Source organism: Pogoniulus pusillus, chromosome 23, assembly GCF_015220805.1.
Source record: "Pogoniulus pusillus isolate bPogPus1 chromosome 23, bPogPus1.pri, whole genome shotgun sequence".
Classification (NCBI taxonomy): Eukaryota; Metazoa; Chordata; class Aves; order Piciformes; family Lybiidae; genus Pogoniulus; species Pogoniulus pusillus.
The window spans coordinates 7,484,342-7,506,999 of record NC_087286.1 but is presented as its reverse complement, the minus strand read 5'-3'; the positions used below and the strand labels follow the sequence as shown (position 1 = coordinate 7,506,999).

The window sequence follows — 22,658 nt, the reverse complement described above, 5'->3', positions numbered from 1 at the left end:
TCCCGAGTGGCACTGGGACAAGACTGTCCCCTCCTGTGCCCATCCTATCCCCCCAGTCAGTCCTATTCTGCCTTGCACATCCCATTCCCTTTTGTCATGTCATGTCCCATCCCACTGCATCCCAGCCTGTCCCATCCATGCCTTAATGTCTCATACAGTTCCATCTGTCTGATCCCATCCATCCTGTCCCATCCCACCCTACCTCACTCCAACCACTGTCCCATCCCATTATGTCCTATTCAACCTGTTCCATCCCATTCCCATCTCACCCTATCCTATCTGCCCCATATCATCTACCCTGTCCTGTTCCATCCCCTCCCCCTATGGGATGCCAGGACCTTGGCCTCACAAAGCACAGACAGATTTCAGTTCCACTTTTGGTCCATCCCAAGCCAGAACCCCTTTGAGGGGTCCATCCCAACCTCCCTCTGCTCCCAGAAACACCTCAGGAGTGAAGCAACAGCCCGTGCCCTGCCAGGTCCCCAGTGTGAGCTGAGAGGATGACAGTAGAAGGGGGATGCACTGCTGAAGAAAGGCAGGATGCTCCTGGAACACCTGCTGTATCCCACCACCCACCAGCCCCATGTCACCAGGGTCAAAGAGAAGGGGCTAAGATTCCCCAGGACACAGCAAGAAAAAACTTGGCAATATCTGGCAGGGCCAGGCCTCGCACAAAGAGTTTATTGGCAGCCCCAGTACAAAGAGCTTGGCTACACACGAGCAAAGATGTGGCGATGCCAACCCACTGTGGCTCCATGTGCTGTCTGCCCCTCTAACACACCTCGGCCTCCATGTGCCAAGGTCACTCCAGCTCTGCCACAATGCCACAGGGCACTGTATGACCAGACCACCTCATCTGGTGAGATGACCCCACAGCATGGAAAGCTAGACCCTCAGCAGAGCCATGCCAGGGCTCTTTCTCCATGTTGGAGGGCAAGTCCATGATATCCCAGCCACACTCACTGGTACTTCTCATGGCATCACTGGTGCTCCTTGTAGCACGGGGCTGTCCCAGCACAGACACTGCACAGCCTCTCATGGAGCTGCCACGTTGAACAGTGATGTTAAAACCAAAGGCAGAGAAAAAGCTTAAAAACACGAGCCCTCAAAGCCAGACACTGACTGCAGCATCCCCAGAGCAGCCTCATCTGCTGGACACCAACCATGATGGCCCTAGAGCAGACTTCTTTGCCAGACACCAACCACAGCGGTCCCGCAGAAGCGCCACCTGCTGGACACCAGTCATAACTGCCCCAGAGCATCTTCCTTTGCCAGACACCAACCATGGCAGCCCCACAGCAGCATCCTTTGCCAAGCACCAAACGTGGCAGCTCCACAGCAGCTTCCTCTACCAGACACCAACCATGGTGGCCCTAGAGCAGCTTCCTTTGTTGGACACTGACTGCAGCATCCCTAGAGTAGCTTAATTTACTAGATACCAATCACAGCAGCCCCAGAGCTGCACCAAGCAGCCTGATTTTACCAGCCCTGGATCCCTTGGATGCTAGACTTGATTCATGTAGTTGACCAGTTGTGAAATTAACCTGGCAAAAGCTAGTAACTAGCAGGCAGGTGGCAGGCATGGGTGTTGCATTGCGGCATCATGGCGAGCAAAGGGGCTGGGATTCCTCACCCGAAGACGAGCTTGGAGATGGAAACAACTTTTGTATTGACAGACTTTACAAAAAAAGTTCTTACAAAACATCACCACGAAGCAGCAGAGCCGACGACACAGAGCAGGGGGGAGAGACAACCACGCAACAGCCACCGCGGGGACGACACTGAGCAGCACCGAGAACCCCCAACCCTTATTTACACCAAGAGGCCTGGAAGGGGCCTGGGCAGTTCTCTGGTACATTTGAAGTGTTTTTAGATCCACTGTGAAATATAGTGTGTCACACGTCTTCCTTGTAGTATCATCATAATAATTAATAATAATAATAATAATAATAACAACATACTACTCCTAGGTTAACTAAAAACCAAAGAGCTCTTTACAGGGGTTAGGAGAAGTTGCTTTCACTCGTCTCTGACTTACCTGAGTGTGAGACCAAACCCAGTTAAAAAACAAGAAAACCACCTTCAAGCCACAGGAGTTTGTCTGATGGGCCACAGGGGAAATTACAGCCCAACTGGGACCAGTAACATCCACACAACATAGGTGTGTCCTCCTCAGGCGAGTCACTCCCACAAAGTGCCCTTCCTGACTCCTCCAATTTCTCAATCCCTTCTCCTTCCTGTCCTTTCCTCCTGCACCTACTTTTTCTCACCTTGCTCTTTGTCAGTCTCTTATGGTTTTTGGTTTTTAACTTCATCATGTCTCTGCCTCACTTCTCTCCATTCCAGCCCCTGCCTCACAGCACGGTGCTGCCATCTGAGGCATGGTGACAGCAAAAGCTTGGGAATGGCACATTCCTTCCCTCCCAACGAGTGGAAAAAAAAGCAAGCAAGAGCTGGTCGCTCCTGAATATGCACAAAGATCAGGTGGGGAAACACCTGCTAAACAGAGAGCCTGGAGAACTGCTCAGGATTATTCTCTACAGGCAAAAATCCAAACCCACGTAGGGGCCAACGAGGCCTCCGCCACTCTGCAAGTCCCAACACAACCCCTTGGTGGGGTCCAAGAGGTGCCTTGAGCAGAGTTTGTTGGGTTTTTGTTGTTTTCTCTAAGAGGAATTCCTTGGATGCTTGGCCAAAGAAGGCTTTGTAGTGTGATCAACACTTGATTAGATGCGACACGAGTTCACCTCCCATCCTGCTTGCACATGGTGGTAACCACTATCTTGTGTCCCCCACCACCACCACCACCACCACCACCTCCTGCAGTGCTACTGAGAAGTTTCTTTTTTGACACAGTAATTGCCAGTTTGGGTGGCAGACTCCAGGTTGAGCTGCGACTCCTCCATGGGCCGAGGGTTGCGAGAGTGGATCTTCTGGTGGCAGTTGAGGGACTCTTTGTAGCGGAAGTGCTTGCCGCAGACAGGACACTGGTAGGGCGTCTCCCCCGTGTGGACCCTCCAGTGCTTGAGGAGGTGATCCCGTCGGATGAAGCTCTTGCCACACTCGGTGCACTGGTAGGGCCTCTCCCCGGTGTGGATGCGCTGGTGGCGGATGGCTTTGGAGAGGTCTCGGAAGTCCTTCCCACAGTAGGTGCAGGTCAGTGGCCCGTCGCCCTTCCCCGTGTGGAGCTTCTGGTGCAAGATAAGGCTGACTTCCAGGCTGAAGCTCTCCTTGCACTGGGAACAGGTGTAGGGTCTCTCCACCATGTTGTTCACCTGGTGCCTGACAAAGCCATACTTGAATTCAGAGCTCTTCTCTCCATCGGGGCGCTTGGAGGGTTTGGAGCGGGAGGACCCTTGGCCTTTGGGAGTTTTGGACTTGGGTCGGAAGCTTTCTCCGTGCTCCAGGGAAGTGCAGGCCTCCTCACTGGTGTGCACCTTCTGGTGGCTGGTGAATTCCTCCTTCTCCAGGAAGCTCTGCCCACAATCACAGCAGATGTAGGGACCCTCCTCTGTGGCCACATCCTCGGGAAGGTCCTTCTTGGCCAAGTCTCTCCCACGGCGAGAGGAGCGCCTCAGCCCATTGCCCGCTGAGGTTCTCTGCTGGGAGGTGGATCCACTCTGGTTCTTGCCACTTGATTTTACCTCTTCCTCTGGGCTGAAGACCTCTTCCCATTTTCCAGACAAGGAGCTGGGAAGGTTAAGGCTTTCAGAACCTTCCTCATCACACTGCTGTGGATCTGGCAGAGCAGAGACATTCAGGTCATTTCTCTGGACAAGAACCATCTCATTTTTTAGCCCACAGGTCCTTCAGGGCAGAGCTGGCCTCTGCTTTGCACCCTCAGGACAGAACCTGACACTGGGGTTCCAAGTCCCATTCTGGAGCTACCTGAGCCACAGTGGAATAGACACAAAGCCAAAGGGTTTTAACTTGGGATTATATAATCAGTGGTGTGGAAAGAGAAAACACTTTAAGATCATTGAGTCCAACCTTTAATCCAGCACTGCCAGGTCACCACTAAATCACAGCCCCCAGCACATCTCCACGGCTTTGAAACCCCATCAGGCACGGGGACTCCACCACTGCCCTGGGCAGTCTGCGCCAGGCCTTCAATACCCTCAAGGGGAAAAAATTGTTCCTCATGTCCAACCTAAACATAATCCTGTTCTGGTCCTGCTGGCCACATTAGTGTTGATCCATGCATGATGCTGGTGGCCTTCTTGGCTACCTCGGCACACTGCTGGCTCATCTTCAGTTGCCATCAACCAGCACTGCCAGGTCCTTTTCTGCTGGGCAGTTTCCAGCCACTCTGCCCCAAACTGGGAGCAGTCATGGAGTTGCTGTGAGCCAGGGGTAGTACCTGGCCCTTGACCTTGCTGAACCTCATCCCATTGGCCTCTCCCATTGCTCCAGCCTGGCCAGATCCCTCTGTAGAGCCATCCTGACCCTCCAGCAGATCAACCTGGCATAATCTGCCAACTGATTGAGGATGCCTCGATCCCCTCACCCAGACCACTGATAAAGCTCAGCCAGCACAATGCTGAGTCCTCTCTGCACAGCTAGACAAAGAGAGCTGAGGGGTCCTCAGCAGGAGGTGAGGCAGAACAGTCTTTGAGAACATCTGGTTTAGGATAAAGGCAGAAAATAAATAGAAGGGAAAAAAAAAAAACTTCCTTCTGGACTTGTACAGGACCTATACCTGAAGGATCTCACGTGATTGAAATGGCAATAACTCCAAGCAATCTGCTCATCTCCACCTCTAGCCTGACCAAACCTGCAACCTTGCTTCTAACTCACATGTAGTCGGGACCTCCATGACCTCCTCTTCATCAGAGCCCTCATGGCTTTCCAGGGGAGTCTCCTCGTATTTACACCATGAGCTGTCATCAGGACCAGGAAAGGAAAACTCTGTGCACAAGGGAAAGAAGGACAGGAGGTCACACTCGCAGGAACAGCTGCTCTACAGAAGATTGCAGGACTGGTGGTCACATCAAGTATGAGAACCAAGACAGCAAAGTCACCCCTGTGCCCAAGGACAAGGCTAGCAAAATTCAGCAGCAAAGGCAAGCGGAAGGGTGAAGCCACATCTCTGCTTCCCACCTCCTCTATGAGGACAGGCTATGGGAGTTAAGGTTGTTCAGCCTGAAGGAGAGAAGGGTCCAGGGAGACCTCAGAGCAGCCTTTTGACAAAGGCTTGTAGTGACAGGACAAAGGGCAACAGACTGAAGCTTGAGGATGGCAAATTTAGACTGGACATTAGGGAGAAATTTTTCACAATGAGGGCGGTGAGACACTAGAACAGGTTGGCTTGGGAGGCTGTGGATGCCCCCTACCTGGAGGTGTTCAAGGCCAGGCTGAATGAGGCCTCGAGGAACCTAGGCTAGTGAAAGGTGTCCCTGCCAATGTCAAGAGCATTGGAACTAGATGATCATCAAGGTCCCTTCCAACCCAGTCTATGAATCTACAGATCCTGGTGCCCACCAGTGCTGGGGTCTGTAGGGCTTTCTCCTCCCTCGGAGTCATCTGGATTCTCCACATTGGGATCCTCTCCTTGCTCAATCCTCGTCAGGAGATCAGGCTTCGAAATGGCAGCATCTGCACAGCAAAAAGAAGATCAGAACATACGCTTTGTCCTTGCCAGAAAAGAGACAAGAGGCTCTCAGACCTTGGCCCACCAACCTTCCTTCGCTGCTGGGGACGCCAGGTAATGGAAAGAGAGGCTTAAGAAGATGCTCTCACATCTGCAGTGCTCACCTGGTCTGGGCCCTGGGGACATGAGCGGACTGCAGGAGCACACTCTGCTCAGGTGAGGAGCACCTCCCAGCCTGCAGCATGAGGAGGAGAATAAGAAAATGCATCTGTGCTTACCTCCAGGCTTCCTTCCTTCTCCTCTCTGCTAAGCTCCGCGGATCCATTACAATGGGGACTTCAGCTCGGGGACAGCACCAGAGCTGTCAGCCAGCGGCAGCAGGGGAAGTGCCCTCCCCATGCGGTTCCCTCCAGCCAGGACCGCTCCATCCGACTCGTCCGAGTCACCGGCTGCTTGCGGATTTGGGTGGGGGAAAGGGGACAATCACAATCTCTCCTTAGGGTGGAGAGAGCAAAACTTCCTTTCCAAACAAGTGTGAGTCTCTGGGTGTTCATTCCCACCGCTGCTCTGGTGGATCCGGCTGCCTTAAAATGAGGGCCAAGCCCCTACAGCTCCTCACTCAAAGGAAACCTTCAGATGAAGCACAGATACATTTTTCTAAGCTCCAGGCTCAGATCCACAGATCACCTTCATCATGGGGACTGTCCTCTTCCTGCACCTCTAGAGCAGGACACAGGTATTTAAAGAGGAGGATGGGGGAACAGTGTTTAACCTTTGCCTTCATCCCTGGCACGCAGGGACTGAAGAAGAACTCTGTTTTGAAAAATGAAGGAAAAAAGTGGGGGTAAAAAAAAAGCCCCAAAAGCCTGGATCGCCCAGAATTTGGCACACCAGCAGCTTCAGCACCTGGGGAGGTGATGTCAGCCTAGCAGGAACCACATCTGTACTTCCACTCACTGTGTGTGGCTGTTCAGCCAAGACCAAATCACTTCTCAGGACACACGCAGGTGCTCATGATGGCAGCGTGTCCCCTGCGGACTCCCCGCAGCCAGGAGTGGAAAGAGTGAGATGAATTCGTTCAACCATGAACATGCTGCCCTCAGCCACTGGAGGGGAAAGATGAACCTGCCTTGGCCAGCTTGTCAGGAGCAGATTTCACAGCAGCTTGTGCAAGAGATGATCCCTAGAAGGCCAGGCAGAGCCCTGAGGAGCTGACAAACCTCCTCTCCTCTCCTCCTTTACCAAAAGCTCTGCACCTGGAGGTCTGAAAATCCCCCAGAAAGAGCTAGAACGAACCTCAGAGGTAGGGCACACCTCTACTGCCCTGCACGGCTGATGCAGCCACCTCACTGGATCTGTGCACCTTGTTTTTCTCCTGTGTGTGAGTGCGACAAAAACCAAATCTTCCCTTTCCCCACCTTTCCTTTACTTGAGGGTGCTCTGGCTTTCCCCTCCTCCTCCTCCTCACAAATCAGGCGCTCGCTCGGCTCCAACCGCCCATAGAAAGCGTCAGGGAGAGGCGGTGACCGCAGCGGCGCTCGGCACGTCCGTACGCCGCTAAGCCGCGCTGGTGAGAACCCAGCTAACGGCTGGCGACAGCTGGCACAAGGGCATTCCCAGGCACCACCCACCCTCCCCAAGCCCACCAGGCAACAGCAATGCTTTCATCCACCAGGCCCTGGGGGAACCTGGCATATCAGAAGGCTCTCAGGAGCAAACCCCATCTCAGCTTTACCCATCGAGATGACAGCCTCGTAGTTGCCTTTCATGATGTGTCTGTAAAGCTCCTTCTGCCACTCGTTCAGACTCTTCCACTCCTCCTCGGAGAAGTTGAAAGAAGCATCGTTGAAGGCCACAGGGACCTGCAAGGAGAAGCATCCTAGGCTCAGATATTGTTTTCTCATTCAAACTCACCTAGCACCATGTAGGACAGTCCCATGCACCAGCACCCAGTCTGTCCCACACACCTGGCTCAGGCAGCTTCACCCCAGCCCACAAGGGACACAAAGGGGCTTTCCCTACCCAACTTCCTCATAGAATCACATTCTTGTTTTGTTCAGAAAAGACCTCTAAGATCACTGAGTCCAACTATCAACCCAACACCACCATGGCCATTAAACCATGTCCCCAGTGCCACGTCCACACATTTCTTCAACACTTCCAGGGATGGTGACTCCACCACCTCCCTGGGCAGCCTGTTCCAACACCTGACCATGCTTTCAGCAAAGGAATTTTTCCTTATGTCCAACCTAAGCCTCCCCTGGCACAATTTCAGGGCATTTCCTCTCATTCTATTGCCTGCTACTGGGGAGAAGAGACTGACCACCAGCTCACTCCAACCTCCTTTCAGGGAGCTGGAGAGAGCTGCAGGCAACGTCCTTTATGCAGCACCCAACACAAGACTCTTTTCTCACTTCATTTTTGACATGATTCTGCTGCAATTGCCTCTGAACAAGGGATGACACCAAACTCACCAGGCACACTAGGCTGAGCCACGCAGCTCTGCATGACTCAAAGCCAGCTCAATCCTCACAAAGGAGTTGGTGACCCCACAGAGTTCGTTTTGGTGTGTGACCAACAGTGTGCAACTTACACAAAGCAACCTGTGCTGGTGCTTCTTGATTGGCACTAAAGACACTGCTGCAGGGAAACTCCATCCTGCTCAGCACTGCGGCCGCCCTTGCAACAGGGCTACGAGCACAGAGGATGTGCAAAGCAACAGAGCAGAGAACCGTTACCTTAGGGACTTCCCCCTTCACCCCTGGGGGCAGGCGGAGGATCCAGAAGTTCCTGTTTTTTAGCAGGTTCTCCATGTTCTCCAGGCGCCGCTGGAGCTGCCCATACTCCTGGATCAGGGTGCCCAGTGCTGTCCACTTGCTCTCCAGCTGGTTCCCAAACTCCACCGCCGTCTTCTCACAGCCGATCAGCTTGGACTCTGCCATCCTCATCCTCCCCTCCAGGTTCATTAGCTGGGCGGACTGGATGTTCACCTTCCTGTCCACAGCCTGGATCTCCGTGACCAGCGTCAAAGAGATCTCGGCGGCCGGCAGCTCGGCCTCCCCAGTGGGGCTTTGCTTTGGGCTGGCCAGAGGCTGCTCCAGGGCCAGTTCCTCGGACTCCATGTCCCACTCCAGCTCCTGCAAGGACACAGACAGGCTCGTGGGCTCCAGTGCCCCAGCAAGGAGTGTCCTGGCGGCCGTAGGGTGAAGGGGCCAATGTAGGGGTCGGACTGAGCCCGCACCAGCGCCGACAGCCCTCAGGCCCAGCTGCCTCCTCGAGAACGGGAGACAGGGCTAGGCCGGGGGGCGGCGGCCAGCGGTGGGAGGAGATGGGGGGCAGCGGCAGCGCTTACCTGAGCGGGGGCCCAGTCGGCCATGGCCCAGCGGGGCGCGGTGGGCAGCGGCAGCGGCGGCGGTAACGACGGCGGGACGGAACGAACGGCGGCGGCACGGGCCCGGCGCCTGCTCAGCAGCGTCGGGGCAGAGCGGCCATCCCGAGAGCGCGGGGCACACTGGGAGCAGCGGCGGCAACGGGCAGCGGTGCACCGACACCTAGCGGCGGGAAGACCGCGCAAGGCCTTAGACGAATCCCGCCGGCCCCTGCCACCGCCGCAGCACCGGCCCCACGCTGATTGGGCGGTGGAGGCACCAATCCGGTTGGTGCCTGCTGAGAGGCTGGCCAATAGCCGGCTGGGGGGGCGGGGCTCAGCGCGCGCGTTCCCGCGGTCAGCCGCGGGGCCGCGCGGGGCGGGGGTGGGGGTCGCGTTGGAGTAGTACCGAGCCCGACCGGACCTTACCGAGCCCGACCGGACACCAGCCTACGGAAGGGGCCAGGGCCCGGCTCAGCTACACCACTGGCACTGCAGTCCGCCGGGGCGCGGCGGCCCCAGTGCTCCCCACTCCACAGGCGGCCCCACAGGCACCGGCGACGCCCCGTTCCCCTTCCCGCCAGCCGTGTGCCGTCATCCCGGTGCGGTGCATCACTGAGCCCCCGCCGTCCTTCCCGCACGGCGAGCCTCGCCTTTAGCAACTGCCGCGTCTCCCCGAAGAGTGGGTCGGTGCCGGTGCCATGAAGGAGGACAGCGAGCGCCCCGTCGCCCTGGGTGAGGCACCCGGGTCCCGCCCGGTACCAGCTCGCGGTCACGGCCTAGCCGTGAGTGAGGCCACGGGCACGGTGGCGGGGACACCAGCATAGCTGGTGGTGGGGCAGCTACGGAGTCACAGTAGGAGCACTCCAGCTGCCTGTGCTAGCCACCCCGCGGGGGATGCGAAGCCTGGCCTGTCGCGATCAGCCACTGTGGCGGCATCCCCAGGGGCATCACCGGCTGTCCCTCCTCTTGTCTCCGTGACAGGTTACGCCATCACCAAACCCGACATCCTGGCCGAGGTCGAGCGAGGGGAGGAGGTGGCAGCGGCAGGGCGCTACGGGGAGCATCGGAGCCCCCGGCCACGTGCAGCACCCACCGGCCTTTCCCAGGGTGAGTGGGATGGGACATAGGGGACCGGGTGGGTCCAGGGATGGGGGCCAGGGAGTGGACCAAATACTGATAAACTGGTGGGCTTGGTCCTGCGGGGTTCCCGGTGAGGGGGCTGCGCCGCGACACCTTCCTATCTCTGCAGGGGACTGGCTGGGGAAGGAGGTGAAGAGCGAGGAGGGGGTATCCCCACCACCTGGTTCCCCCCCATCCTGCCACACCGGCCCCAGCGACATCCTCGTTCCGCTGCGGGAGCAGGGCTGCAGCTACTGCGGTGTCATCGAGCCGGAGCCAAATCCTGGTGCCGGTAACAGTGGTTTCAGCACCCCATCCACTGCCTTCGAGAGCCGCCGCTGCCGGACAGGAGAGCCGCTGCTCGAGTGCACCGAGTGCGGCCGCAGTGTCGGGCAAAAGCCAGACCTGGTGCGGCACCGTTTGGCACATGGCGGGGAGCGGAGCTACGCCTGTGGCCGATGCGGGAGAGGCTTCACTGAGCCCGTGGGGCTGGGGGCCACGGGCAGTCCTATGTGCCGCCCGTCTCCGTGTGCCGGCCGCTCCACAGGCACAACTGAGGGGGGTACATCAACACCACGGAAGGAGCGGAAGGAGCTGTCGCTGACCGAGAAGGTGCGGGTGCTGGAGATGCTGGAGGGCCCCAAGGTGTCGCAGAGCGAGCTGGCCAAGCGCTTTGGGGTGTCACAGCCTCAGATCTGCCGCATTATCAAGAACAAGGAGCGGATTCTGAGCGAGTGGCACCGCAATGGTGATCCTGAGCGCAAACGCAAGCGGGAGGGGAAGGATGCGGCCCTCGAGGCTGCCCTGCTGCGCTGGGTGGAGAGTGCCCCTGCCTCTGACCTGCCCATCAGCGGCTCAGTTCTCCAGCTCAAGGCCAAACACCTTGCCGAGGCACTGGGCCGGCCCACCTTGGAGCCCAGTGGCAGCTGGCTGGCTCGCTTCGAGGCACACCATAGCCTTGCCTTCAAGAAACCGCCGTCAGAGAAGGGGGACACAGAGCAGCCTGCGGCCGAGCAGTGGGCTGGCGCCGTGCTGCCCAGCCTTCTCCGGAGCTATGCCCCCTCTGAGATCTACGCCTGTGGGGAGACAGGCGTCCTCCTCCTGGCCAGCTCCCCCAGTAGGGGTGAGAGTGACGGCGACCGGCTGACACTTCTGCTCTGCACCAACGCCAACGGCTCGGAGAAGATCCCACTGTGGGTCGTGGGGGAGAACCCCAGACCCCACTGCCTGCGTGGAATCAACCTGCAGCAGATGCCCTGGAATTACCACTCCAGCAGCCTGGCTAATATGACCGCCTCGCTGTTCACTGAGTGGCTTCGGGACTTCAACGAGGGGATGCGGCACCAGGGGAAGAGCATACTCCTCCTCCTCACTAAGCACGAGGCCCACCCCTACCTCCAGCTCTCCAACGTCAGGATGGTCTTTGTCCCAGTAGCCACTACCCTGGCCCAGCCCATGGACCACGGCATCACAAGCAACTTCAAGGACCACTACCGGCGCCGGTTGCTGAGGTGGCAGCTGGCAGAATGTGGCACGGGGCAGCTGACCCTCCTGGATGTCTTACACATGCTGGCACAAGCCTGGGGCGATGTGCGCCCAGGGCTCATCACCAACTGCTTCCGTGCTGCTGGCCTCGGCCTCAACACCAGCACCGAGGCCCCAGCACCCAGCCTGCTCAGCCTGGAGCACCGTGTGCTGATGGACCAAGAGCTGGAGCGTGATGGGGAGCCCGTGGATGGGGCTGAGGGGATGGTGGAGGGCGAGGACACGGCAGAGCCGGCGGTGCAGCCCTGCCCCTCGGAGCGGGAGGTCTGGGGCAGCCTGGCCACACTGCGGCGGTACCTGGAGTTCCGGGCCACCTCGCCTGACCTCTTCCAGGCCTTCTATGAGCTGGAAGATGTGGTGCATGTGGTGTCAGCCAACACTGTACAAGCTCTCACCAGGGACACCACTGCCAAGGAGTGAGAGGAGCAGCGGTGCAGTGCCAGACCTGCTTGTGCTGGTGACAGGGACCAGTGCTCTTTGGGGCTGTCACCAGGCTGGCCTGGCCATCACCAGCAGCTGGGCCAGCTGAGTTGTGCCATGGGGTTTGCTGTGAGTCTGTGTGTGAGTGGCCTGTCAGAGAGCACTGCAAAGCCACTGTGCTCTGCATGGCACTCTTTGGGGCAGTGGCAACACTGGTGGCACAAACCTGCTGCCAAAACCTTCTCCTCCCAAGGGGTGGCCTCAACAGCCAACTGGAGCTGCCCCTGGCAGATATTTGCTGTGAGTGGTGTAGTCGTGTTTGCCAGTGGGCCAACATGGAGTGATTGCTGTGGTGTCCCCATTCTGGGGGCCATGGCTCCTGGCTACAAGGTTTCAGGGGGTACCAGGTGCCACCAGCTGCCATTGCCATGTGGTGTCCAGAGGTTTGCAATAGGCATTAAAAAGGCTGCATTCAGCACAGCACCGCACTGGTGGTGATTGGAATCTTTGAACGTCGTGTCCCAGACCTCCCCTTCCCCTCCCTCACCTTGGCTTGGAGCCACACACCCCCCCCCCAGCCTGGTGACATTGTGGCCATTCCTGGCCCCCTGTAGCACCCAAGCCTGCATCATCTCCACCCAAGTGCCGAGGACACAGGCAGCAGCCACAAGCAGTGGGGATGTGGCTGGTGGCCCTGTTGGGGCTGTACCAGCCCCAGTGTCTACATGGTGTGGATGGCACCCATGTGCACCTTTGGGATCCCCTGCCCAATCTCCACTGTGCTGTACACCCTAACAGGCACCCACTGTGCACCCTGAGCCCAGTACCCAGGTCCCTGAAGTGGGAGTAGGGTATGGGGTGACCTTCCACCTCGCATGTGCATGGAGAACCAGGAGGTGTCTGAGGACTTGAGCAACATCAGGATGCACAGGACAAAGAGTGCAAGGAGCACCCTGAGGCATGCAGGGGGTGCCAAGCCCTCCCCCACCCCAGGTGTATAGGGGGCATGCAGATGCCTGCCAGAGAACATGGCAGGGGGTGCAAGGGGTACTCAGTGAGGATCCAGAGCAAGGGGCACACAAGGAGTTGTGGGAGGTGTGCCCAGGGGGGTGCCCACCAGGGATGTGCAGTCTGGGGTACATGAGGTTCCCCTGGAGGAGTGTGGGGGCAGTGATTACTCTGGGAGTGGGACACATTGGGGTGCAAATGTTACTCGAGGGTGACCAGAGAAGTCCCCACTGGGATGCACAGTTACTGGGGTTGCTCAGCCTGGAGAAAAAGAGGCTGGAGGGAGACCTTCTGGCCCTCTCCATCTTCCTGAAAGGAGGTTGGAACCAGAAGGGGGTTGGTCTCTTCTCCCAAGGAACAAGAGAGAGGACAAGAGGAAATGCTTCAGAGAAGGTTTAGGTTGGAAGAGGAACTTCACTGAAAGATTCTCAGCCATTGGAACAGGCTCCCCAGGGAGGTTGTTGAATCCCTATCCCTGCAGGTGTTTCAAAGCTGTGGAGATGTGATGCTGAGGGACATGGTTTAGCTCCACCTTTGGCAGAATGAGAGAATGTTTGCACTTGATGATCTTAAAGGTCTTTTGCAATCCAAACTATTCCATGACTCCATATCCATGATTCTGTGGTTCTGTGACTCCAGAGTTCCATGGCTCCATGACTCCATAGTTTCATGGCTCCGTAGCTCCATGACTCCATGGTTCCATGAGTCCATTGCTCTATGACCCTGTGGTTGGTTCCATGACCCCATGATTCCAGGTCTTCATAACCCCATGGTTTTGTAGCTCCATGGATCCATGACTCCATAGCTCCATGACATCATGATTTTATGACTCCATAGCTTCATGACTCCATAGCTTCATGACCCCATGGTTCCATGAATCCTTGATCCCATGACCCCACAGCTTCAGAATCTCGAGGTTCCATGACATGATAGTACCATGATCCAATGGTTCCATGACCCAATGACCCCATAGCTCCATGAACCAATGGTTCCATAGCTCCACGACCCAATGGTTCCATGACCCAGTGACCCCATAGCTCCATGACCCAATGGTTCCATAGCTCCATGACCCAATGGTTCCATGACCCAATGACCCCATAGCTCCATGACCCAATGGTTCCATAGCTCCACGACCCAATGGTTCCATGACCCAGTGACCCCATAGCTCCATGACCCGATGGTTCCATAGCTCCATGACTCCATAGCTCCATGGTTCCATGACACCACCGCTGCCCGTGGTTCCCTGCCGCCGCCGCCTCCTTTCCCCGCGCGGCTCCGGGCCGCAGCTCCGCGGCGGTACCGCCAGGGGGCGCCGTTACGCGCAGCGGCGCGCAGCGCCCGCGGCGCTGGGAGGCGGAGGAAATGCAGGCGAGTTCCGCCGAGGCGGGAGCCATTACCCGCCGCCGCCGCCGGAGCTGAGTCCCCCTCTGAGCCCGGCCCCTCCGCCGACCGGCCCTCCCCCCCCCTCCCCTTCCCTCTCCCCGCTTCTTCCCTCCCCTCCCCTCCCCTTCGCACGCCCGGCCCGGCACAGGTAGGCGCCGCCGCCCCTGCCTCGGGGGTGTTGAGGAAGGGCGGGTTGAGGGGGGGAAAGGCCTACGGCCGGGGCCCGGTGCCTGCCCCCGGCCACCCCCCCGGCTCCAGCCCCGGCTTCTTTGTCCCCGGTGCCCGGCGGAAGCGCGAACAAAAGCCGCCCGCGGAAGGCCCCGGCCCTGCCCCCGGGGGTGCAGCCGAGGAGCGGTTGACCACCCACCCCCCCCAGCCCTCCCCACACCCGGGGGCATCACGGCCTGTGAGGGAGAAAGGGGTGGATGGGAGGATGAGCTGCTTGAGCAAGGGCTTGGGTGGCCACTGGAGGTGTCCTGCTGGGGCCCGGTGATGCTGAGGGAGGCTGAGGACTTCCTAGTGGTGCTGGGGGACTGAGGGGGTTGGCAGGGCCAAGGGATGCACCATGGCCAAGAGCCTTACTGGGGCCTATGACCTGGCTTTCACCATGTCTGGGGGCTTTGCCATGGGCCCAAGACCTGCACTGTGGCCATGGGCTTTGCCAGGAGCTTGAGGCACTCAACAGGAGCTTGAGATGTTGACCGTTGCCAAGGTCTTTGCCATGTCCCCATGTTACAGTGAGCTTGAGGCATTTACTGTGGTTAAGGCCTTCTCCGAAGTCTTTTCCATGGCTGTGGTCTTTGCTGTAGCTCTAAGCATTGAGAACTTGCATTGTTCACCATGGCCGAGACCTTAACCATGGCTTTGAAGTACTTACCATAGCCATAGTCTTTGCCTTGGCACCAAGAGCTTCAGTGGGAGCTTGAGATGTTCATCATGACCCCGAAGCACTTGCCACAGCCATAGGATTTACCACGTCCCCAGAGTTCTCAGGGGGAGCTTGAAGTATTCACCATGCCTAAAGCCTTATGTAATACCTTGACCATGGCCTTGAGGTGCTTGCTATGGCCAAGGACTTCACCATGACCCCAGGGTCCTCACCAGGAGCCTCAGTCGCTTACTGGGGTCTTGAGGTTCTCAGCATGGCCAAGGTTCTTGGCAATGCCTGCATCTTGACCAAGGTCTTCACCGTGGCCTTAAGATGCTCATTATGCCCCAATGCTTTTGCCACAGCCATTAGGTCTGCTTCATGGCCAAGGTCTCTGTCGTAGTGCTGAGGTCCTTGCTGGGAACCTGAAGGGCTCACAATGGTCAAGGCCTTCACCACATCCCTCAGACCCCCTGCCATAGTGCTGTGGTACCTGCCATCACCAAGGTCCTTGCTGTGGATACGAGGTGCTGCTGATGGCCAGCACCCTCCATAGCCCAGAAGTGATGGCCGTGGCCTTGAAGTTGTTGCTGCAGCTCCTGCTGTGACCCCAGTCTGCTTGCCAAAGCTGTGCCCCAGAGGCACTCACTGTGCAACCAGAGGTGCTCCCCATAACTGCTGCCATGGCCACAAGGCCTTGAGACACCCCCCACCACCCTGGCCCCAAGGAGCTCCTCAGCACCCTTGGTGTGGCCCTGAGTCACTTGCCACAGCTGAGTTGCTCACCACAGCCCCTCACTGTGTGCCTGTGGCCCTCACCACTGTCACTGTGACCACTACCCTCACTGCGGCCCCCGTGGTAGCTGGCTGGGGGCCCCTGGGCTCCTCTGGTTGGGAGAGGGCCAGGGGCCCTCACCATCACCCCGTGCTGCCGCCACCCACCGCTGCCCTTTCCTTTTCTCCCCTCCCAGGTGCTCTCGAGCCGGGGCGAGGGGATGAGGTGCCCCCGTGCCGCGTGGTGTGCTGAAGCGGCTCTTTAGATCCTCCCCGGCCCAAGCCTCCCCTGCCATGGATGCCTCGGGGGCTCTTGCTTCGGCTCCCTCCTCCGCGGCTCCCTCGGGCTCCCGCAGCCCCATGTTGCCCCCAGGAGCTGACAGAGAGGAGTGGGGACCGAGGTTCAATTGTGCCCCTTCCACCTCTGCCGCAGCCTCACAGGCGATGCCAGCGTCTGGCCGGAAGAGGAAGGCCAACTTCTCCAATGACGAGACTGAGACGCTGGTCTGGAATGTGGTCCGGCATTTCAGCGCCCTGTATGGGTCTGAGGCCCTGCGGGCTCACCCTGTGCGGCGGAAGCAGCTCTGGACCCAAATCCAAAGCCGCGTCAACTTCCTGGGCTACACGGAACGCTCCATCGACGACCTCAAGCACAAGTGGCGCGACCTACGCTTGGATGTCAAGAAAAAGATCACCTCCAAGAAGCACCTGCCGGTGAACCGCGCCGGCGGGCCGCTGCACAAGCCGCGCCTCACGCCCCTCGAGAAGATGGTGGCTTCCACCTTCTTGCAGGCCAGCCACGACTCGGAGCCTGAAATCATCTTGGACCCAGGTCAGTGCTGGTGGTTCTCTGAGGAGAATAGGTGCTGCATCCCCACCCATGCTCTCCAAATAGTGGCTGGTCTGGTGGTGTTGCCAGGCTGTGGTCCCCGTCAGCTCTGCCCAGCATTTACATTCTGTGCTTGGATCTAGATATTAAGAAGAAATTCGTTAGCGTGAGAGTGGTGAAACACTGGAACATGTTGCCCACAGAGGTTGTGGATATCCCCTGCCTGGAGGCGTTGAAGGTTAGGTTGGATGCGGCCTTGAGCAATCTGATCTAGTGGAAGGTGTCCATGCTAATGCCAGGGGAGTTGGAACTAGATGACCTTTATAGTCCCTTCCAGCCCAAATCGTTCTATGAATCTGTGAGTCATGGAAGGAGACATTGAGGTTTTCCTCTGGGATGTGGTTTGTGTCTGAGCAGCAAACCACCAAGGTTGGAAACTGCTTGTGCTGGAATTAAAAGTCCCATGTGGAGGTAACCTGGGATCAATGGGAACACCTCAGAGATGGTGGGATGGGGTCTCTTCTGGGATTTTCTTTAGTTTGGCAGAGTTTGATCTTGCTGGACACCATCCAAAGGCAGCTGGTCAAGGATGGGACAGGATTTTATTTATCCTGTTCTTTTGGTGATCAGTGCCCTCCATGATCACCTGAGGGCAAAGTGAGTGAGAGCAGCTGCTTCAGTGGGAAGTCGCAGTGTCCTCCTGCACGGGGAGTTCTTGGGGGGGCTCTGCCTTTGACTCCTGCTTCAGCTGCAGAGCAAACTTTGTGTCTCTTGCTGATCCTCCTCTTGGGTAACTCAGATGCACAAGAGATGCTACAGAGGAAGACAATAGTGAAAGACTCAGCCTCACAATGATCCTGAGCTGGGCCCATGGGTGCACCCTAACAGGGTTTTGCTACTGGTCAGGAGGCAAATACACTCCCTTGCCCTTTCATTTATATGAAGGAGACATATCTGGCTCCTTTGTGTCCCCAGAGAACCCTAGGGTTAGTTGTTCCTGCTCCCTCCTCTCTGCTTGGCTCCTCAGGTTCCAGTGGGGACAGGTGGGCAGTGTGGGGCTTGGGTTCAGACTTGGCTTTGTCTGTGAACCAGATGTCTGCAGAGCAAACTGAAAGAGAAGATCATGGGGGGAAGAAGGAAGTCTTAGAGTGTGTTTAGGAGATGTCAAGGAAGAGGTCTGAAAGGACAGCTAGGGGATGGTAAGGAAAGAGTCTGAAGGGACAGCAAGAAGATTCTGAGGAAGAAGTCTGAGGGGATAGCTAGGGGATGCTGAGGAGAAAGTCTTGGAATCATTTGAGGAAGTGCCAAGGAAGAAGTCCCGTGGGATATTTAGGGATGAAGGCAGATTCAAGATGGTGCTGAGGGTGAGCGATCAGGTCAGCTGGCCTTGCTGGAGGAGCACCTGTCTGTAGTGTCACCATGTCCCCCACGCAATCTACAGATTCGTCCGGGACCCTTCCCTTGGGGAGCCCCTCCCCCGACAGGCATGTGAGCTGCCGGCATGGGGGAGCGGTGGCTGAGGCTGCGTTCTCTGTGTCCTGCAGACCTGTTCTTCCCCGGTGCCACCAAGCAGTCCTTCATGCACCTGCAGCCCAGCGTCAGCCACCCCAGCATCTACATCGACACCAACGGGCAGCCCTCGGCGCTGCCGGACGTGGAGGGCTCAGCGGTGCCGCGGGTGGCGGTGCAGAGCCCTGACCCTGCTGCCATCTGCGAGTACAGCCGCGGGGAAGGGCAGAGCAGCTCGGGTACGGCCGCGGCGGTGCAGGGAGGGTGTGGGGGTCTGGATGGGGCATGGTGGATAATAATTAGTGGCTTGTCCCCAAGAAGGCAGTCCTGGCACAGTGTCATGCTGCTGGTGGGGCTGGATGTGGCCTTGGGGGTGGCACCGCTGGGTACAGCCTGATGGGAGAGGTTTCATGGAGTCACAGAATCAGTGTGATTGGAGGAGACCCTTTCAGGTCATGAAGTCCAACCATTAACCTGGCACTGCCAGGTCAACACCAAACCATGGCCTTAAGCACTACATTTCTAAGACTTTGAAATCCCTCCAGGGATGGGGACCCCACCACTACCATGGGCAGTCTGGGCCAGGCCTGGACAGCCCTCAAGGGGAAGGAAATGTTTCTCATGTCCAACCTAAGCCTCCCCTGATACCATATGAGGCCATTTTCTCTCACCCTGTCACTTACTCCTTGGGAGAACACTCACCTGGCTCCAACCTCTTTCAGGGAGTTACAGAAATCCAGAAGGTCTCCCCTCAGCCTCCTTTTCTTCAGGCTGAACCTCCCCAAGTCCTTCAGCTGCTCTTCAACAGACTTGTGCCCTGCAGTTGCCCAGCTCATGTGATCATATCCTGCTCTGCCAGTCCCGAAGGGCCACAGATGCCCAACGGGGAACCTGGAGTACAGATCTAGAACCTTCAAGGAGGTTGGCCCTGTGATGGGAGAAGGTGACAAATCCAAGGGGAGACCAAGGCCATGGCTGTTGCTGCTTTGTAGGGACCTGGGTAATGTGAGGGCTGCATGGACAGGGGACATTGGCCTGCTGTGCCACTCAAGGATGTCTGTGACCTTCAGGGATGGCCATGAGGGGTAAATTGATGTGCTGGGTTGAGGAGGGGCCAGGACAGTGGCTGGGTCTCACCAGAGGACTTCTCTTCCAGCTGAGTCGGGACCAGAGCTGCGCACTGCAGACGCATCAGCCATTTCCCCATCCTTGCGAAACGAATCCCTCGTGTCCTACGCCTCCATGTCAGAGGAGGAGGAACGGGAAGGCCGGGAGGTGGAGAGGGGCCACAGCGGGGCCACAGGGGTGCAGCCTGGGCCTGAAGCCCCCATGTCAGCAGAGGAAGACATGAAACTGTCCCGCCAGGCCATGTTGATCCGCCGCTGCAGTTCCCAGGGCTCCGTCACCTCCCTGCCCGAGGACCCTCTGAACCCTGTGGACACTCACTCAGACTGGGGCCATGAGGGGGTCTCTGACCTGCCTGCCCTTGGCCGTGGGCTTGACTCCTCGCACCCTGAGGAGCATGCGGGGGGCTCAGGTCCGGAGATGGGTGCTTTGCCCAGGGTACTGATGGGGCCTACTTGGGAGAAGCCGTCAGCAGAGGAGGAGCCCCCATCCCGCTCCCCATTGCATGGAGCCCTGACCGAGGAGTCGCTGCCCTCCTCTGCTTCCCCTCCAGGAGATGCCCCCAATGCCCCTGGCCCACCCCGTGGCCTGGGCTGCTCCCGCCTGCGGGAGGATCACCGCCGGGAGAGCTGGAGGACTAACATCCATCACCTGCTGGACCTGGAGGAGCAGTGGGACCAGCTGTACCACCAAGAGCTGGCCATGTGGCAGGAGGAACGTGCCACCCAGCGTGAGGAGAGGGCCCGTGACCGCGAGCTCCAGTTCCGCTTGCTGGGCGTCCTGACGGACATCCGTGATGAACTGCGCTACCTGCGCCAGGAGCGGGCCAGCACGCGCCAGAGCCAGGCGGCACCGCTGCCGCCCGACCCACACCCGGACCCCAGCCCGCTCCTTGAGCAGCCCAAAGCCGAGCCCACCTTCCCTGAGCCTCAGGCTGGCACTGCCAGCTGGGCAGAGACCACTGTGCCCAGCCGAAGCCCCTTTGGAAACCGAGGCCGGGGTCGGCGTCGGGGTCGGCCACGCGGTTCTGCCCCCAGACACAGACGGCTCTTCCTTGCCAACAGCTAGGGACAGGCAAGGACTGACAAGGACATGGCGTGCCCGACACCCTCCTGGTGCCCACAGTGGGTGCCAGCCTGTGAGCAGAGGGACATGCACGTAGGGAAACGTTGTCCGTGGGTCAAGGTGTGCCCAAGCCAGCTCGGTGCCCACTCAGCTGGCACACCCGGACTCCTCACCATGAGCGTGGGGAAGGCACAAGCGGGCACAGGCAACTGACACTGGGCATACTTGTGCCCAGGGTGGGGTTAGAGCTATACACATGCATGTGTGAAGCTGGGCGGGCTCCTGGGAGGCCTGGCTGTGCCTATGGCCATGCCTCTGCCACGGCAGGGCCCATTAGCAAGCCGGGCACACACCATGTGGCAGCAGGGCCGTGTGACAGCGCTAGTCGAGTAGGATTACTACCTTTGGGGGGGGGACATGGGAGGAGGGTGGGAGGTTAGGACACTTAGTCGCTGATGTGCGAACCTTTTATGCAAATCATTTAATGACCTAATTTGCATATAACCATAAACGTCTGTTTAAAAAAAAAAAAAAAGAAAAGAAAAAAACACCCAAAAAACGCCCCCAGAAAAACCCCAAACAGCCCAGGAAAAGCTGTCTCTGTCTGTGTGACCTCAGAACAGGTTCATGCTGCCAGTCTGTTCCAGCCCGTGGTTCTGCCCTGCTGATGTCTGCAGTGTCACCCCGGCATGAAGCGGCTGTGGGGTTGGGGGAGTTGAGTGAGCAGGAACTCCCCTGCCATCCGTCGTGCCCGGATTGGGTGCTAAGCAGGGTCCTCAGAGAGTGTGCAGTGTTCTCAGGGCACGTGCAGCATCCCGAGGGAGTGTCCAAGGGTGCCCAGGACACCTGCAGCATCCCCAGTAGTGCAGTGTCCCTAAGTACTGTGATGTTTCCTGAGGAGTGTCCAAGGGTCCCAGGGCATGCGCAGTGTCCCCAGGAGCTCTGTCTGGCCCTTCACATCTCATCCTCCACCCACAGCTCACATGGAGGTGACAGCATACCTGAAAGCCTCACCCTGGGCTGATGTCCCACTCTGCCAACCATAGCACATGAGGACCATGGCTACATTACTGCTTGGTGGCAGCTTGTCACCCAGGTGAGACAGGGCGGGGGGGGGGTGTCTTTGTGCAGCCCAGCCAGTGCTGGGCCACCACAGCTTGTGACACCAGGATCCTTGGCATTCCCCACAATCAACCTCATGAGCCCACTCCCACTGCTCCACGTTCCATGGTGACTCCCCCAGCCCCGTTCTTGAGCTCTCAGGTGCCTTTTTGGGTACAAGACCCTGGGGATGAGGTCAGTAATTGGGGGGGAGATAAAGGGAACCTTGGAGGAGGGCAGATTGGGGACCACAGTGAGGAGATGGAACTCTGCAATCCCACTGCCCTGTGTCCTGTGGTGACTCCCTTGGCCCCATCCCTGAGCTTGCTTCTGCCTTTCTGTGTGCAGGACCCCGGGGATAGGGTTAGGAACTGGAAGGAGATGGGAGGACTTTGGGGGAAGATTTGGAACCCCTAGAGGGAGACCGGAGCCCCCATGATCCCACTGCCCCATGTTCCATGGTGACGCCTCCCACCTTCCTCTCGTGTCTCCTCACAAAGGGGCAGGCTGGGACCAGAGCGGGGAGATGGAACCCCGCAGTCCCACTGCCTCATGTCCTGTGGTGACTCCACCAGCCTCATCCTTCTGTTCACAGGCGCTGCCGTTGCCTTCCTGGGTGCGGGATCCTGGGGACAGGGTTAGAAACTGGAGGGAGAAAGGGGGACCCTGGGGGCAGATTGGGGACCTCAGTGGGGAGATGCAGCCCAGCACAACTTTATTCTGTATCGTATGGTCCATACAAAACAACACCCCAAGCACTGTACAGAGCGGGACGGCGCGGGGTGAGCTGGGGTGGGGCAGTAAAAATAAGCAGTTGGGGGAGGTCAAGGAGCAGAGCAGCAGGCTTAGGGAGGTGGCAGCAGGGGGTGGAAAAATGCGTGGTGGGGGGGCTGCTCCCCACCCCGTGCAGCAAGATTGTCTGGTGGGGAGAGCAGTGGAGGGAGGGGTCGAA

The 22,658-nt window shown here is 58.2% G+C and overlaps 3 protein-coding genes across 3 annotated transcripts in view; 2 read left to right on the top strand and 1 right to left on the bottom strand.

The window, feature by feature from the left end:
* The window catches only part of LOC135185521 (uncharacterized), a 40,741-nt gene that overhangs the window by 13,005 nt on the left and 5,078 nt on the right, over positions 1 to 22,658 (bottom strand). Inside the window, exons 8-24 of the mRNA XM_064162277.1 lie at positions 22,203 to 22,332; positions 20,531 to 20,604; positions 20,121 to 20,487; positions 19,892 to 19,928; positions 16,773 to 16,898; positions 16,220 to 16,583; positions 14,650 to 14,839; positions 10,527 to 10,709; positions 10,335 to 10,484; positions 9,960 to 10,203; positions 9,539 to 9,736; positions 8,943 to 9,407; positions 8,329 to 8,727; positions 7,326 to 7,452; positions 5,482 to 5,595; positions 4,798 to 4,908; positions 2,833 to 3,739 (exon numbers count right to left, since the gene is read on the bottom strand). Coding sequence (XP_064018347.1) covers positions 2,833 to 3,739; positions 4,798 to 4,908; positions 5,482 to 5,595; positions 7,326 to 7,452; positions 8,329 to 8,727; positions 8,943 to 9,407; positions 9,539 to 9,736; positions 9,960 to 10,203; positions 10,335 to 10,484; positions 10,527 to 10,709; positions 14,650 to 14,839; positions 16,220 to 16,583; positions 16,773 to 16,898; positions 19,892 to 19,928; positions 20,121 to 20,487; positions 20,531 to 20,604; positions 22,203 to 22,332 — 4,186 coding nt within the window. The remainder of the gene's footprint in view (positions 1 to 2,832; positions 3,740 to 4,797; positions 4,909 to 5,481; positions 5,596 to 7,325; positions 7,453 to 8,328; positions 8,728 to 8,942; positions 9,408 to 9,538; positions 9,737 to 9,959; positions 10,204 to 10,334; positions 10,485 to 10,526; positions 10,710 to 14,649; positions 14,840 to 16,219; positions 16,584 to 16,772; positions 16,899 to 19,891; positions 19,929 to 20,120; positions 20,488 to 20,530; positions 20,605 to 22,202; positions 22,333 to 22,658) is intronic.
* On the top strand, positions 9,326 to 12,532 carry LOC135185605 (tigger transposable element-derived protein 3-like). The gene is made up of 3 exons (XM_064162455.1): positions 9,326 to 9,692; positions 9,942 to 10,067; positions 10,210 to 12,532. Exons 1-3 carry the CDS (start codon positions 9,659 to 9,661, stop codon positions 12,042 to 12,044), a joined length of 1,995 nt encoding a protein of 664 aa, XP_064018525.1. The 5' UTR covers positions 9,326 to 9,658; the 3' UTR covers positions 12,045 to 12,532.
* LOC135185608 (uncharacterized) lies at positions 14,436 to 22,359 on the top strand. The gene is made up of 4 exons (XM_064162464.1): positions 14,436 to 14,583; positions 16,275 to 16,909; positions 18,451 to 18,654; positions 19,572 to 22,359. Exons 2-4 carry the CDS (start codon positions 16,372 to 16,374, stop codon positions 20,606 to 20,608), a joined length of 1,779 nt encoding a protein of 592 aa, XP_064018534.1. The 5' UTR covers positions 14,436 to 14,583; positions 16,275 to 16,371; the 3' UTR covers positions 20,609 to 22,359.

What these genes read in the sequence shown, in the direction of transcription:
- LOC135185608 (XM_064162464.1), top strand. Translation starts at nt 16,372, where the DNA reads ATGGATGCCTCGGGGGCTCTTGCTTCGGCTCCCTCCTCCGCGGCTCCC. An exon ending in TGAAATCATCTTGGACCCAG is followed by an intron (nt 16,910 to 18,450) that starts GTCAGTGCTGGT and finishes TGTGTCCTGCAG; the next exon opens with ACCTGTTCTTCCCCGGTGCC. An exon ending in GGAAGGGCAGAGCAGCTCGG is followed by an intron (nt 18,655 to 19,571) that starts GTACGGCCGCGG and finishes CTTCTCTTCCAG; the next exon opens with CTGAGTCGGGACCAGAGCTG.
- LOC135185605 (XM_064162455.1), top strand. Translation starts at nt 9,659, where the DNA reads ATGAAGGAGGACAGCGAGCGCCCCGTCGCCCTGG. An exon ending in CGAGCGCCCCGTCGCCCTGG is followed by an intron (nt 9,693 to 9,941) that starts GTGAGGCACCCG and finishes TCTCCGTGACAG; the next exon opens with GTTACGCCATCACCAAACCC. An exon ending in ACCCACCGGCCTTTCCCAGG is followed by an intron (nt 10,068 to 10,209) that starts GTGAGTGGGATG and finishes CTATCTCTGCAG; the next exon opens with GGGACTGGCTGGGGAAGGAG.